This window comes from Haematobia irritans, chromosome 1 (assembly GCF_050003625.1).
Source record: "Haematobia irritans isolate KBUSLIRL chromosome 1, ASM5000362v1, whole genome shotgun sequence".
In the NCBI taxonomy this organism is placed as follows: domain Eukaryota; kingdom Metazoa; phylum Arthropoda; class Insecta; order Diptera; family Muscidae; genus Haematobia; species Haematobia irritans.
In genome coordinates, this window is record NC_134397.1 from 84,212,966 (window position 1) to 84,230,632 (window position 17,667).

The 17,667-nt window shown below is 32.4% G+C and overlaps 1 protein-coding gene across 1 annotated transcript in view; it reads left to right on the forward strand.

Moving 5' to 3' along the window:
• The window catches only part of Myo81F (unconventional myosin 81F), a 189,983-nt gene that overhangs the window by 132,838 nt on the left and 39,478 nt on the right, over positions 1-17,667 (forward strand). Inside the window, exons 14-15 of the mRNA XM_075290991.1 lie at positions 125-348; positions 1,008-1,146. Coding sequence (XP_075147106.1) covers positions 125-348; positions 1,008-1,146 — 363 coding nt within the window. The remainder of the gene's footprint in view (positions 1-124; positions 349-1,007; positions 1,147-17,667) is intronic.

Below are 17,667 nucleotides of genomic sequence, written 5' to 3' on the forward strand. Positions count from 1 at the left end.
GGTTTCCCGTTTAGCGTGCCCAAAGCCCATTAGTACTATTTTTGTATATATACAGTTTTGTGAATACCCATTTTAATTATAACGATCACTTGTTTCGACAACAACATTGTTTCTATCTTTGAAGGAATTATGGAAATACATGACTGGCGATTTGAATTCTGATGCTGAATTAGAAGCCCTTCAATATATCATAGGGCTGGGGATTGAACGTGATGAACTAAGAGATGAAATTTTTATTCAATGTATGCGGCAATGTACCAATAATCCTAATATTGAATGGGCAGATCGACTGTGGCTCTTAATGTGCTTGATTATTGTGGCTTTTCAGCCAAGTAAACTGTTATTTCGGTAAGTAGCTTAATTTTTTATAATATCAATATGAAATATAACGACAAAATAAATAAATAAAAATATATTCACAAAGAGGCGATGTCAAAAAATTAGTTAACATATTCTTTTTGGATCGCATATTGGTACTGAATCGGATTAGAAGTAATGCATTTTACATGAGCTTATTAAGAGACAGAACTGATATCGGATAAGTTCTTCGAATGTCATTAACAAAATACCAAAAAAAAAACTTTATTAAATAAAAAAGCCAATAATACTTACATATTATATGGCCACGTCAAACCCTTTGAAGATTATCAAAATTTGCACATTTTCTTTGTGAAGCTTATAAGGGTCTTTGTAGACTTTCTACATACAGAAGGAACTTCTCATAAAACTCAATGTCGAAAAAATGAATGTAAATTTTTCAAAAATTGAAAAATTGCCTCGTTTGAATCTGGTTACAATAAAGAATTTCCAGAAAAATGTCCCTCTGTGTCTATCATAAAAGTGGAGGGTAGTTTGAAGCTGTGTTTTAGAAACCACATGAAGTTGTAGGTTAAAGTGGCAGCCCGTTGTGATATTATGAAGTTGTATCGTAATTGTCAATATGTCATTGTCTAATATTGATATTCGCACTAACAAATTTTCAATTTAAATAAATTTTATCTTTTTAGTTATTTTGTATCCTTCCTTAAACAAAATTTGGAGACTCTAGAAGGAAAGCTCAAGCAATATGCTCAATGGTGTTTTGACAATTGTAAATGCACAAAAGTGTCATCTAGACTGTTGCCGCCATCAAGTGTTGAAGTTGCGGTAAGTCCAAAGAAGTTATTTGATCAATAAAAACCTACCAGTGTTGGTTACTGTGTTTAGCAGTGTTATACCAAACAGCATTGCAGCAATGTTCGGTAAAAAATATGTACACCCTTAAAAAATGTCTGCTCTAACATATGTACCAAACTTGTTTTGTAGAAAGCACGTATATTTTTGGATACTGCCGAAACATTATGATTTTTTATGTGAATATTTTTTTATTTGGAAGCGCTTAGGTCCAAACGATATAATGGATGGGGCTTTTAACTTCCATTTTGATTTAATTCGAAATTAGTCGTATTTATTTCTGTAACTCTTAAATCAAGAAGAAGTTGGGTTTAAGTGGGTTTTAAGCCTACTTAGACTATTCAATTACTCAGTAAATTTTACTTGCATGCCCGGTTTCAAAGATTTTGTCTTTACACTAATGGTTTTGCTATTGATTACGAGCCAAAGAAGCGTAGAATTGAAGAAAGGATAAATTTAAGACACAATTCTCTCTTAAACTTGAGTAGTGGGTACTTGATCCTAGTAAATTTTAATTTACTCGTTTTTTCCAGATTTTTTTCTTCACGTGATATCAAAGTCCTTTAAAAACGTATTAACGGCAACGTAAGTTTTCGAATTCAGACAAGACTTCAAGTGGAAATTATGCTATGTTTCAACTCAAAAAAGTCTTTAAAATAAAGTGTTGAAAAATATCTCCTATTTTTGAACGTTTTTTTGCTTTGTACTCAAGATTCAAAAAGGCAACAAATTTAAAGACGATTTTATTAATTTTAAAGAATACTAAAGCCAAGTTGACCATAGTCAATCAACTTCATGAATGAAAAAATCAAAAATGTTTGCTAAAACAGCAGTTTTTGTTTGCAGAAAAAGGGACAGCAGTAGCATGTACTTGTTTCAGGAAACATTCGTTAGTTGAAACAGTAAACATTTTCTACAGCTAAAACAGCAAACAAATGTTGCTGAATTAGCAAACGCGTTTGCTAAAAGTTTTTGACAAACATCGCTGCTGAAGTAGTAAACTGCGTCAGTTGAAATTGCTAACATTTTTACTGCTTTAACAACTACAAATGTTTGTTGACCCAGCAACAAAATTTGTCGAAATGAAATCCGTAAATTATTCAATACTATAACTCAAAACATTTATTAAATGTGTGAAATAAATTGAATTCCATCGAAGTATTGGAAGTTGAGTTCGAGTGTTGTCCAGGATTTCGTTTGTTTTCCTTCTTTGGACTTAAAACATAACAATGTTAAGACAACCTGTAATGAAAGGAAGCAAAAAAGCAAAGTAATTACACTAGTTTACCCTTTAATTTACATTTGATGAAAGTTTGCTTTTTCATGTATTTTCATCTCCCGAATTCGAAACTAGTTTAGGTTTTCTTCCTTTTTTCATTCATTTCTCGAGCTAAAAATGTACGATTATATCGTTATTGGTACTTAAATGCAAGGTATTGAGATGACGAACAAATGTGGATCTGTGATAAGTTGAGTGGTTCAAAATATATCACATTTTCAAAAAATATGCTTAAAACTTTGTCATTTTTTCTTCTAGTTGGTCTTTATTCTTACGTTAGAGTAGCATTTGTACGAGCGAAAAGTGAAACCGGACGTTATTTCAACGGTTGGCACTTTTCAGAGAGCAACAGATCCAACGATATAACCGGACATTTCTAGCTCGAGATATGATTCTCGCTTCTAGTGACAATATAAAAATTTAAGTATATCTCAAAAAGTGTTCCATATAAAAATTTAACCTCTATTTACGAATTCAGGAAATGAAAATACTTAAAAACATCACCTCTCATAAAATGCACATAAAAAAAAATATATTTTGTAAACTATTTTTATTCTCTTAAAGCCGTATTTAGTTGTCATTATTTCGCTAAAATAGCAAGGTTGTAATGTTATCCTGGTTTTAATACTCACATTTAAGGTGAACTTTGCCAATTGTGATACATTCGGGTACAGTTTAGGTTAGCTTTGAAACACTCAGTAATGTCACGACGGTGTCGAACCAATGCAGGACGGTTGCTCCCATATATCAATGTATAATTTAAAAATTATTAAAACAAATTATTAAAAACAAAAGACCTATAAAAGGAATAGCAAATTTCTTAAATGTCAAAAATCCTATAATTACCAAATATAATCTCCGTAATAAAAGAAATTTTGGAAAGTACACCCAGAAAAAAGTGCCTTCGAAACTAAAGGAAAAATTCTTCATCAATATAGTTTATCCATTTTATTTCCATTAAGGTAAATTTTTGTGAGAAATAATAAAATTTACTCGTTTCAGTAAAAAAATCCTAAACTATAAGCAGTTAGGAATAGTTCATTAACTAGAATAAGGCATGGAATTTTACTAATACTGTTTTCTTCGCTGGGTATAAGAATTTACTACTGAACAAGAAAATTTTATTCACCGATAACAAAGCATTCGTAAAAATAAACAAAATCCGAACTAAAACCAAGTTTCCTCAAAATTAGTAAAATTTCTTATAAAATGATAATTGCGACTTCCTTTATAATAGAAAGTTTTTCATACATACGAACAACACTTGGCATAGAAAAATATTTTAGTTCATTCGTACTAAGAAGTATGCAATCCTTTGGAAATCCTAAGGAAACACACTTGTTAGAATATAGGAAATTTTCCTATATTTCTATTGTTTACCTGTAATCGATACCTGTCATCGTAATCGATGTGTTTGCGCGTGGGTGTAATCGATATGTTTGCGCGTGGGTTGTTTTTTGGTTGGAATCGCGTTGTTGTGGTATACGGAGAGATTGTTAAAAAATAATATGGTAAAATAATATAATAAGTAACAAATAAAATATATAAAAGATTTATTATTTTAAATTAGTGAGAAAAATGTTCGTTTTTTTGAAAATAAATCTATCAATATTCGTGATGGTGTAAAAAGAAAGAAAACACCAGCAGAATAAAAACCCTTTCGTTTGTCTTCATTTTGGAATCTTCAATTATCAGGTAATATTCAGTGACGCTAACCTTTTGTAACAAAAATGGTTTATGATTTTTTATATTTGTAGGTATTGAAATTGTAAAAGGAGGACAAAATCGTTACGCAGCAACTTATTAAAAGTGAAAGGTACAAGAAGAAGAAAAAATGCGTTTGATGACATTACATGGAAATTGGAAATAGTGGAATAATAAACTAATATTTCAAGGCCAGTCGATGCACTCAAAAAAAAGTGAACTCTCTATTTCACTAAAGCCAATTTAACTTTATATTAGTTCATAGAATCATTATGTTTGGAAAAAGTTTACTTTACTCAAATAATTTTTTGCGTACGTTAGTTAAATGAACTAAAAAACAGGAAAAAATTATACAAAAATAAAGCATAAAGGTTTCCTAATTTCGTATTTCTCACAAAATAGTTCATTATTTCTTTAAATTTGTAAATTTTACCAAAAATGTGTCCATCATGAACTTCGTATGGCACTAAAGACATTCTTGCAATTTTGAACTCCAAGATTTCTCTTAAAACTACAAAATTTTCTTTAACAAGTGCAAAAACTTAGTTATGTCTAATAAATTTTCTTGAATTTGTCGAAAAATATTTACTTATTTTTACCATATCGGAGTGATGCCAGCGCTTGTAATACTGTTTAGTTAAAATTTTCTAAAAAAAATCAAAATTTTCTAAAATTAATCGAAAGTTATCTTTCCTGGTGGGTTCACTGTTTTTTCAGTGTGCTGTTGATTCTTAATAAATATATTCAATATATTAATAAAACATGTCTTTTATTGAAGAAAATATAAATAAATAAAACTGTATTTAAAAACGAAAGTAAACGATTTACCATAAAAATGTAAAATTTGTCCATATACGAATTCCATTCATATATTTATTCTGTGGTACATAAATATAAGAAAATGTTAACTAATATGTAGAATGCATACTTCCTAATTTCTAAGAAAATCACATTGTTCAAAGAAATAAAAATGTCTTTGGCACTATACGAAGTTCAATACTAGTTAATTTTAACTTAAATAAGGGCCACATTTTTCTGGGTGCAGCAAATTCAACCGCCCACTCCGGAGTAACCAACATGAGGGGCGCTTATATAAATAAATAAAATTGTATTTAAAAACGAAGGTAAGCAGTTCTAATTATGAAGTAAAAGTTTTACCACAAATATGTAAGATTTGTCCAAATGAATGAAAAAATTTCAATAAACTCATTCCATATATGAATTCAAATCAGTTAAATTTTTTTCATTCTGTAGCATAGTGGTAAATAAATATAGGAAAATGTTAACTAATATATGGAATGCATTATACCTAATTTCTACGAAAATCACATCGTTCAAAAAAATAAAAATGTCTTTGGCGCTATACGAAGTTCAACTTTCTTCACAGTAAGTTCATTTTAACTTAAAGAAGGGGTCACTTTTTTCTGGGTGTATATTCCAAAACAACACAAAATAACCAACTTTAATCAATTTTTCCATTTTCCCGGCTTGTCTCGTGTTAAATTCGTTTAAAAATTATGCTTTGACGGCGTTGGCGTTTGACATATCAACGTTGACATTCTTCAAAACTGATGCGATGACTTCACCAATAATAGGTGTGTTCGTGTAATTTTCTAGCAATAATTATCCAGTAAAAACTAGCAAGAGAGTTAAAGTGCATTTTACTCTCTTTGATTAAAATTGCTGAAAAGTACGTGAATGCAATCCACACTGAAAGAATATTGTCGTGAGGTTAAAGATTTCATGTCTTTAAAATGCGAATGCAAATTTTGCTTAGCATAGAAGACGCATTTCTCTAATATAAAGCTTTTTCCTTGTCCAAATGTCGATAAACTTTCCAATGAAGTCGTATTGTCCTTATAAGTAAGTGATTTGAATTAAAAGTGGGTATCATAACATGAAAGAAAACATTTTTGGGCTAAGGTCAACTTGACTTTAATAATTTAGAAAAATTCTTTAAAATTAATGAAATTGTCTGTAAATTTGTTGTCTTTTTGCATATTGACTACAAAGCAAAAAATCGTTCAAATATAGGACATGTTTTTCAATACTTTATTTTAAAGACGTTTTTTACTTCAAACATCGTTAACTCGTTTTAAAGGACTTTGGTAGCATATGAAGAAAAAAACAAAGCTGAAAAACGAAAAATTATAATTGGCTTCCTAGAAGCAAGAACACAAAACCCAAATGTAAAAGAGAATTGTGTCTTAAAAGTGTCCCTACTTGTATTCTCCGCTTCTTTGGCTCGTAATCAATGCCAACATTTTTGAAGTAAAGACAAAATCTTTGAAACCGAGCATGATTTTTTGTCAGTACAGTAACTATTTGTATATTCAAAATTTGAGCTTCTAAAACATTAAACGTATTAAATTTTTTAGCCCCCAGTATAATTGCGGAACTTGTACATTTTACTTGTGTTTTGTTGTTATCAGACACTCTAGCAAAAACTTGCAATTTCTCAATCTGATAACTGACAAATGTATTATCACGCTGGCTTTTTGGCGTAATCGATGAGGTTCTAGTAAAAAATTGTGATAATTATCAAAAATTATTGAGTTCTCGGACGGAGCTAATAACACTAAATAAACATGCTATCAAAGTAAGACCAAAATTAAAATAGTTGGAAATTGGCAGAGATTTTGTTTTTGATTTTAATGAAAACATAGCTGCGCTGCTCCCTTTATATTCGCCATTCAATAACATATGGGGGAGGTAAAAATAATTTTTGCTGTCACAGAATCTGGATTTTCATCGGAACAAATGAGGCTCATTTCCACCTCGTCGTATATGTCAAAATGCAAAATGGTTTATCTGAGAGTCTTCTAAAGGGTGATACGGTCAAAATTTGGTCAATATAAACTTGACGTATTTCTTTCAATTTTGCATTTAAAAAACCGAACACCCCTCATTTTGAAGGTGTGTGTGTGTGTAGAATGTTGCTCCTATTTTGATTTTGGAATTCACTCTTCAGTTGTCAAAATGCCGTCCAAGCAAGAAGAGCAGCGTATCAAAATTTTGCCCGCGCATCGGGAAAATCCGAGCTACTCGCACGCAAAGCTGGCAAAATCGGTTACAAATCAACGGTTACAAATGTAATTAAAGTGTTTGGGGAACGTTTGTCAACAGCCAGGAAGTCTGGATCGGGGGGAAATCGAAAACCGGGAGCCGCTGAGACGACAAAGAGAGTTGCCGGTAGTTTCAAGCGAAACCCTAACCTCTCTCTCCGAGATGCCGCAAATAAGCTGAGTGTATCGTCTACAACCGTGCATCGAGCCAAAAAACGAGCCGGACTATCGACGTACAAGAAGGTAGTGACTCCAAATCGCGATGATAAACAAAATACGACGGCCAAAGCGCGATTCCGGAGGCTGTACACGACGATGCTGACGAAGTTTGACTGCGTGGTAATGGACGACGAAACCTACGTCAAAGCCGACTACAAGCAGCTTCCGGGACAGGAGTTTTATACGGCAAAAGGAAGGGGAAATGTAGCAGATATTTTCAAGCACATAAAACTGTCAAAGTTCGCAAAGAAATATCTGGTTTGGCAAGCCATCTGTACCTGTGGCTTGAAAAGCAGCATTTTCATAGCTTCCGGGACTGTCTACCAAGAAATTTACGTGAAAGAGTGTTTGAATAAACGTCTGCTGCCTTTCCTGAAGAAACGCGGTTGTTCCGTACTGTTTTGGCCGGATTTGACATCTTGCCATTACGGTAAAAAGGCCATGGAGTGGTACGCCGCCAACAACGTACAGGTGGTTCCCAAGGACAAGAACCCTCCCAACACGCCAGAGCTCCGCCCAATTGAGAAATACTGAGCTATTGTCAAGCGGAACCTAAAGAAGACCAAAAAACTGCTAAGGACGAGCAGCAGTTCAAGGCAAACTGGCTTTCTGCGGCGAAGAAGGTGGACAAGGTGGCTGTACAAAATCTGATGGCAGGTGTCAAGCGTGAGGACCGGCAATTCGGATTTGGAAAAGCGAAAGCCTAACTGAATATTTTTCCTAAATTTTATACTAATTGAACTTGAAAAAGAAATTTAATTTGATTTTTTAAATAAACGATTTCACCGATTTACACGCGTTTTCCCTTGACCAAATTATGACCTATCACCCTTTATTCTCAACGTTCGACTGTTTAGTTTGGTTAGTGGCCTTGCGGAGTTACTTGATTTTTTTTCGCTAATGAACTTGTTTTATGGTTGGAGCTGTTTGGTGTTGATCTGGAGAATGCTTACATTTACTTACTTTTAGTTACGTGTCACACAAGCAACCAAGCCGTTGCTATTTTGCAGCATACATTTCCAAGCTGGGCAATCATAATAAGCCACCAAGATATTGCGACCTTACTGTCAGACCATGTGAAAGAACTCAGCGTCGAATCACAACCTCAGCGTCGAATCACAGCCTCAACGATAGAATTCATATGAATATATTTGGTTGACAGTGGTTTTCATTATTAACTGCATACTTTTTGCTTTATTATGAAATAAACATCCGAACATTTATCTTATGCATAAAATTGGCAATTTTACAATTAAAATATAAAAACCGAAAGCCGGTTATTGGGGCCTTAAATACAGGTTCTACAAGTCCAGCAAAAATGGTATTTTCACGAAAACCGACAATCGGTTTTGATCACTCTAATGACACCATATATTTGCAAACCAACAACCAGCGTTCATGCTCTGAAAACGTAAAACGAATTTATAATCAGACATACATGATTTAACTTTTAATGTTAAACAAGAGCTATGAGAACCATGTTCGAAGTTTTTTTTTATTATTGCGAGTTTTATAAAAAGGTAAAAAGGATCCTTAAATACTAAAAAAATTTTGAAAAATATTTTTTACATATATTTTGTGTTTTGTTTTTACTCGTATATAGTAAAAACTAAAATCGAAAAGCTGTATAATGAATACTATTATACAGGTTTTCATTTTTATATTAAATTTGCATTCATTTTGCGCGTTAATAGTCGCCTTAGCATATTGTACCACCGTCGGAGTTGCCATAACAACGTCTAACGATTATTTCAATATTTTTCATGGCCAAACTGAGTAAGGTCAATTTGTCTTTAATAATTCTGAAAATTTCTTCAAAATTAATGAAATTGTCTTTCAATTTGTTGTCTTTTTGCATCTTTGCATCAAAGTAAAAAAGGGTTCAAAACTAGAAGAAGTCTTTCAACACTTTATTTTAAAGACATATTTTACATGAAACATAGCATAATTTCGACTTGAAGTCGAGCTTGAATTTGGTAGCACATGAAGAAAAAAGCTGACAAAAAAAAAATATAAATTTATTTCCTAGAATCAAGAACGCAAATTAGAATAGGAATTATTTCTTAAATGTGTCCTTTAATTCTCCGATTCTTTGGCTCGGAATAAATCAAACCAAAATCATTAGAGTAAAGACAAAACTTTTGGAACTGGGCATGTTTTTTCCAGCCTACAAATCTTCTTAAATTATGTTAGGCCCTTCTCACCTTTGCTCCTACATATTAGGCTAAGACCGACATTAGTTTATTGTATTCTTAAAATTAAATAAATTCTTAAATATAAAATAGTCAAAGAAATCCTGAGTTGTTAACTCAATCTAATAAATATTCGCATGCGCATCTAATATTATCTGAATCAAAATATTTCTATACCTTGTTACATCCAAAATAAGCATATGATACATAATTATAAAATCTAACACTCTTTCAATCCAGAACATTATTTTTTTTTTTTTTTTTGAGTTTTTAAAAGAGCCATGTCCATTTATGTCCTAATAGTACGACAAATAAAGCGTTTGTGAGGTCCAGTCTGTTTATTTGCTTGTTCTTCAATAATTCAAATTTATTTATTAATAAATATAACCCATTTTAAATATACCGGAATGAAGGACACTCATTTTCAAATTTCTGACAAATGGATGAAAATAGCGCCTTACATGCCCTAGAATTAAAATCAAGAAAATGTTTTCTATGGGCCACATATATCTCTTATATTAAATATAAATCATCATAGTGTCATCTTAAATATTTGGTCGGAAATCCTTCGCACTCGAGTGAGAGGCTTTTCCCGCCTTAGGTATGAAAACGACTTTTGTTTCCCTCCACTTTTCTGGATTATATGCTAAGTTGATACAACCTGTATATATCGCCAACAACCAGGGGATAGTTCTGTCAGTCACTGCTTGTAACTCCGCCGGAGTAATTCCATCAGGTCCGGGGGACATGAATGGTCAAAAGCTAATTAACGCCAATTTTATTCTTGATTCCGATACAATTTCCTCGATAGGAAATGAGCCGCTGTGGCACCGCCCGAACATAGTTCAACCGTCTGATTTCCAGGAAAATGTGTGCCCAATAGTACCTCCAGCGTCTCCTCACTGGACGTTGTCCTATTGCCCTCGATGTTTTAATGAAACCTGGAGCGGAGTTGGTGGATGCTAGTACCTTCCACAGCCTGGAAGCCTCGGACGTATTCTCAATACTGCTGCAGTAATGCTTCCAAGAGTTATGCTGAGCCTTTCTCAATTGAGCATGATTAAAATCGAGAGCGTTATTAAACTCTTAACATGTCAGGTGTCACTAAAATTGTAAATGAATTCAACTCGTAAGCGTTTTATGTCCGTGTGCGGAATTATTTTCCTGAGCGTATTTTTCCGAAATCACACTCACGAAAAAATTATTTTTGTGACTCACGTACAATCACGATTTTGCATGCCAGCGGTACGAATTATTAGAACAAAGGAATGATTTGAAAGAACTCGTTCCTATGTATAAAAGAAACAATAAACCGCACATTTGATATGGTAGTGTTTTCAAGACTTCAGATATCACACTTAGTATCTGTAATGAATATTAACGTGTCGTATAGTCACTGTTATACGAGTTGTCATGATACGGAGGAAGAAAAATCAATTAGGCACCATTTGTCTACATTTTGTGTGAGGTGTACGCAAAATTTGGGGGTTTATAGCTTTAGATTATTGACGAACCCGGAAAATGGTGTGTGTTTTGGAATAATCAGGTTGGTTCAACGGAAGAAATGAATAGGGCAGGTTCAACGGTATACTTGTACACTAGAAATGTCCAAAAGTAACATATAAAAAATATTTTTTGTCTTCAATGACGAAATGAATTGATTCAATTAATTTTTAATTGAAATGCCTTCAATCACAGAAATTATAGTATCAATTAAAAAATTAATTGAAAGGTAATGAAAAAATTAATTGGTCCTATTAATTTTTGTATCAATTAAGAAATTTGTTGAATCAATTAAATTGTTAATTCAATATCTTTAAAAACTCAATTAAGATTTTAATTGGAAAAATTTTCGAAAAATTTTTCTGTGTATTCGCAGAATTGTTTCATATTAATTTGCCAGAATTGTTTCATATTAATTTAATTGTATTGATTTTAATTCTACTTCTGTGAGACTGCAACAATATCTAAGACATATCATTAATTTTTAATTTAATTGCCTTAAACCCGCTGAATTAATTATAAGTTCGTGAACGTGTACATTCACAGAAAGAAATTTCACGAAAATTTGTCCAATTAACATTTTAATTGAGTTTTAAAAAATATTCAATTAAATATTTAATTGATTCAACAAATTGTTTAATTGAAACTAAATGCAATCACAAAAATTAATAGTATCAATTACTTTTTTAATTGGATCAATTAATTTTTTAATTGACCTTCAATTAATTTTTTAATTGATTGAAGACATTTCAATAAAAAAATTAATTGGATCAATTAATTTCGTATTGAATCAGAACAAAAAATTTTGTGTTTTTTTTTTAATTTTACCGAAGAAAGTAAAACCCATTCTTACTGTATTGCAAGTTTATACTGAATAACTTTTATTGGAAAATTACCCAAACAAACCTATTGTTGTCCAATTTTCGTAAATGTAATTCCATTCCATTAATAAATAGCAGATTTGTTTTTATTCCGCGTTTATTTATACTTTGACCATATCAATACTATATTTTTTATTGTATTTTTTTTTATGTTAAGAAAATAATACCACATTCAAAACTCTATTTCCCTATTTTTTTTCTTGCATAACCTGAAGAAAAGCATGTCCGGTTCCAAATATTTTGTACACTAATGATTTTGGTATTGATTCCGCGTCAAATTTGAATTTATTCATTTTTTAGCATTTTCTTCATATCAAAGTGCTTCAAAAACGTGTTAACGACAATTTAAATTTCCCTATTCAGACTCGACTCTATTATTCTATGTATCAAGTAATATAAGTCTTTGAAACAAGTAAGGCAAGTCTAAAGTCGGGCGGGGCCGACTATAGTATACCATGCACCACTTTGTAGATCCACATTTTCGATAACATATTAAATCCGCCCAATGTGTTGGGTGCTATACTCGTATATAAAGGTTTATGTTCCCATATACTTATATTTAAATCTGACCTGATCTGGACAAAGTTTGTTAGAGTTCTACAAAATTTATAGACTTTAACTTTAAGTCGTCTAATGTCCTGAGGTGGAACGAAATGTTAGTAAAAAATGTGAGAAACATTTAAATCTGAAGTAACTTTTAGGTAACTTTGCAAAAGTGTATTTATGCCCAATCGGTCGATAGATATGTATTAGAAGTATAGGAAAAATCGAATCATTTTTACAAATGTTCGACTTAGCAGTGGCGTTTTTACAAGGAAAATGTGGGTATTTTGGCCAATTTTGCCGAAATCAGTAAAACATATATATGGGAGCTATATTTAAATCGGAACCGATTTCAACCAAATTTGGCATGCATAGCTACAATGTTAATTCTGCACCCTTTGCAAATTTGACTTCTGGGGCATATGAGTGTAAATCGGACGAAAGATATATATGGGAGATATACCTAAATCTGAACCGATTTCAACCAAAATTGGTATGTATATCGAGAACGTTAATTCTACTTCCTGTACAAATTTTAAAGCATATCAGGGTAAAAATCTGGCTTCTGGGGCCATTTAAGTCCATATCGGGAGAAAAATATATATGGGAGCTGTATCTTAATCTGAACCGATTTCAACAAAATTCGGCGCACTTTACGACACTATCACTTGGACTCCTTGTGCAAAATTTAGAGCAAATCAGTTTGAAATTCTGGTTCTGGGCCATATTAATGGATATCTGAAACTGAACCGATTTCTTCCAAAATCAATAGGGTTCTATTTTGACCCAAAACACATACTTGTGCCAAATTTGAAGACGATTGGACTTAAATTGCGACCTAGACTTTGATCACAAAAATGTGTTCACGGGCAGATGGAAATGGCTAGATCGACTCAGGGGCAGGCCCTGAGCAATATTGCCAAAGACACCATATGTCTATCTCGTCTCCTTCTGGATGTTGCAAACATATGCCCTAACTTATAATACCCTGTTTCACAGTGTGGTTTTTATATAGTAATAGTAGATTTAAAGTTTACGTTAACTTTTATGAATATGAGGCAAAAACTTTACAACAAGGTGTATTTGCTGCACAAATGCCCCGCATATTAGCGGGAATCATTAATGTTTCAATTGAGCTTTGAAATATGTGGAAACCCTTATTCTGGCAGCAAGGCTTATGGTGTTTTCTTTTCTGAAAAAAGTGCTTTGCCTTCATTTTGTCTGTACAGAATGCGCATTTTTAAGATGTTACCAGAAACCTAAAAAAATGCTATCATTTCAGCGGGCAGAAAAGAATTCAAAGAAGGAAACAGGGCAATCGCAGCACTCTCGTTTTTTGGCAGTGCTGAAAATGCCCGTAATTTGCCTCTATGCGTGGCGCTATTTTCACAACAGAATTCGAAGCCTTTTCGCACTTTTGCCTGTTTTTTTTAGAAAAGAACCTAAAGAGTACATTTTCCGGGCAAAATGCAAAAAAAGTGTGCATTTTTTACAAGAAAAGAAAACGCCATTAGATAAAAGCGCCGTTTTATCCACACCCTTAAAAAAATCGCTTCTGTAACATATACTCCCAAACACATTTTGCTTCAAGCATGTAAATTTTTGGGTATTGCCCAAACATTTATATATTTGATTTCTTCCAATATATAATATGTTTGAAAGCATATTGGTCTAAACAATATAATATGTTTGGGTAGTCTAAGTTCTAATAGTTTTGTATTTTTCCATCCAAATTCAATAATGTCTTCCAAAAAAATATATGTTTTATGTGACCATATAATGTGTGTGGAAGCATTTTGAGCCCAAAAATATTATATGCTTAGAAGAATTTTCTCCCAAACAAGATTGTGCTCAAAAACTTTTTTTCTGACTAATTGTATATTCCCTCACATCTTTCTCACTGCCACGATTTTTTTTAGTTCTTAACACCATTTTCTGAAATACAAACATTATAGAAGAAATTATTCAATTTTATAAATTTTTAACATTTTACCTTTTGCCGGACGGGGATTCGAACAGCGGACCACGCAGTTTGTAAGCCAGAACACTATCCACTGGGCTACGTATGTTAGCTGTTATTGCCATCAATAGATACTTATCGTTATAAGTTACATTTATATAGCATAGTTTGTGGCGCCCACGAGACGATGCAAACATAACATAACATTGTTTAACAGTAACATAAGGGAGCCACCGTGGTGCAATGGTTAGCATGCCCGCCTTGCATACACAAGGTCGTGGGTTCGATTCCTGCTTCGACGGAACACCAAAAAGTTTTTCAACGGTGGATTATCCACTTCAGTAATGTTGGTGACATTTCTGAGGGTTTCAAAGCTTCTCTAAATGGTTTCACTGCAATGTGGAACGCCGTTCGGACTCGGCTATAAAAAGGAGGTCCCTTGTCATTGAGCTTAACATGGAATCGGGCAGCACTCAGTGATAAGAGAGAAGTTCACCAATGTGGTATCACACTGGACTGAATAGTCTAAGTGAGCCTGACACATCGGGCTGCCACCTAACCTAACCTAACCTAACAGTAACATACATTTGTTGGCCACGTGGAGTAATGGTTAGCATGTCCTCCTTGCATGCAGAGGCTCGTGGGTTCAAATCCTGCTCCGACCGAACACCAAAGATTTTTTTTACTTATATTTTTACATATATACCAAAAATTCCGAAAAGAAGTTCGACATTACCTATTACTATATTACATTTTTACAATGATACTTCGAAATGTGGGTTATTAAAGATTTACAGATAAGTGCTTGATATAAATGAAATGGACTGAGTTTTTGGATCAAATATTATTTTTTTAATGCAAAAATAAAAATTTTGTAACAAAAAAAAATTATACCAAAATTTTCGAAAAAAAAAATCAAAAACTCTTACAAAAGAAGAACGTGAATTCGAGTATAAACATAAATATTTTTCCGTCGAATCCTAAAGTTAACGATAATCATTCAAAAGCAAATAATTTTTAGTTTTGCCGCTAAAATGAGATATACTTTTAGCGGCAAAACTCGAACTCAATGCTCGCTTTAATTTTCGAAAGTATCCGTCAACTCCTCTTGGACTACTTATTAATAAAGAGTAACTAAACTATGTTTTTATAGATCTTACTGTTTAATTTTTCACTGTTTCTCCCTTTTTTTCATTTTACTGTCACAACTCTAAAAAGAGTACACTGAAAAAAATATTGTCCAAAGATTTCATGTCCTTAAAATATGAATATAAATTTTGGTTAGCTTAGAAGACGAATTTCTCTAATATAAAGTTTTTTTCCTTGTTCAAAAGTCGATAAACTTTTCAATGAAGTCGTGTTGTCCTCATAATTGAGTGATTTGACTTAAAAATGGGTCTCATATCATGAAAGAAAAAATTTTTGGGCTAAGGTCAACTTGACTTTAGTAATTCAGAAAAATTCCTTAAAATTAATGAAATTGTCTTTAAACTTGTTGCATTTTTGCATCTTGACTACAAAGCAAAAAATCATTCAAATATAGGACTTATTTTTCAACTCTTTATTTTAAAGAAGTTTTTTACTTGAAACATAGCATAATTTCTACTGGAAGTCGTGTCTGAATTTGGAAATTAAGTTGTCGTTAACTTGTTTTTATCGGAATTTGATAGCATATGAATAAAAAAGCTGAAAAAGCGAAAAACTAAAATTTGCTTCGTAGAGTCAAGTGTACAAAACCCAAATTTAAAAGAGAATTGTGTCTTAAATTTTATTATTTTTTTCGAAATTTTCTACAGCTTAATGAAATCTCAAAAATTTTATGAACTAAACGTGGGTATAAAGTTCATGATCGTACACATAAGTTCAATATGAACTAAAGCAAACGAAGATTTTGCTTTAGTAAGAATGAACTACTGTATGGTTAAAATGGTGATGATTTGGCGCCAATGATTTTCTTCTTTATTTTTAGTTAATTTTTTCTTCTATGAGAGGATGTAATTTCGTGAACTGCAGTTAAAAATTACAACAGGGCATTAAAATTTCCTTGTTTTAACAACGCTTTGTGGAAATCTCACAATGTGGAGCAAAATTTAGTTCAATTTTTGTGCGAGGTAGTTCATTCTTCCTATAAAACAGTTCACTTTTTTCGGTGTCCTTTCTTGAATTCTTCGCTCCTTTGGCTCGTAATCAATACCAAAATTGTTAAAGTAGAGACAAAATCTTTGGAACCGGGCATGTTTTTTTTCAGTGTATAGTGGCCTTTCGTTAGTTTTTATGAAGAGCCCTTTGTAATTTTTATATTTTCCACTGTTTTTTTTTTTTTAATTTCCTTTGTTTGAATATTTTGACTTACTCGTCCTACACCCAGAAAAAAGTGACCCCATCTTTAAGTTAAAATGAACTCATTGTGAGGAAAGTTGAACTTCGTATAGCGCCAAAGACATTTTTATTTGTTTGAATGATGTGGTTTTCGTAGAAATTAGGTAGAATGCATTCCGTATATGAGTTAACATTTTCCTATATTTATGTACAGAATGAAAAAATTTAACTGAATTGAAGTATTGAAGTATGGAATGATTTTATTGAACTTTTTTCATTCATTTGGACAAATCTTACATATTTGTGGTAAACCTTTTACTTCAAATTTAGATCTGCTTACCTTCGTTTTTAAATATAATTTTATGTATTTATATAAGCAATTTTTATACCCTTCACCACTACTGTGGTACAGGGTATAATAAGTTTGTGCATTTGTTTTTTTAGTCCGATTGTCCTAAAATTTGGTATAGGGTCCTGTTTCGGCTCAAAGACGATCCCTATTGATTTTGGAAAAAATCGGTTCAGATTTAGATATAGCTGCCATATATATTTTTCACCGATATGGTCATAATTGGCGTGTATATCAACCGATCTTCCTCAAATTCCGTACATCCGAATATTTTATGAGTCTCGAAAAACTTGCAAAATATCAGCCAAATCGGTTCAGATTTAGATATAGCTCCCATATATAGCTTTCGCCCGATTTACACTCATTTGCCCACAGAGGCTAATTTTTTGCTCCGATTTAGTTGAAATTTTGCACAGGGAGTAGAATTAGCATTGTAGCTATGCGTGCCAAATTTGGTTGAAATCGGTTCAGATTTAGATA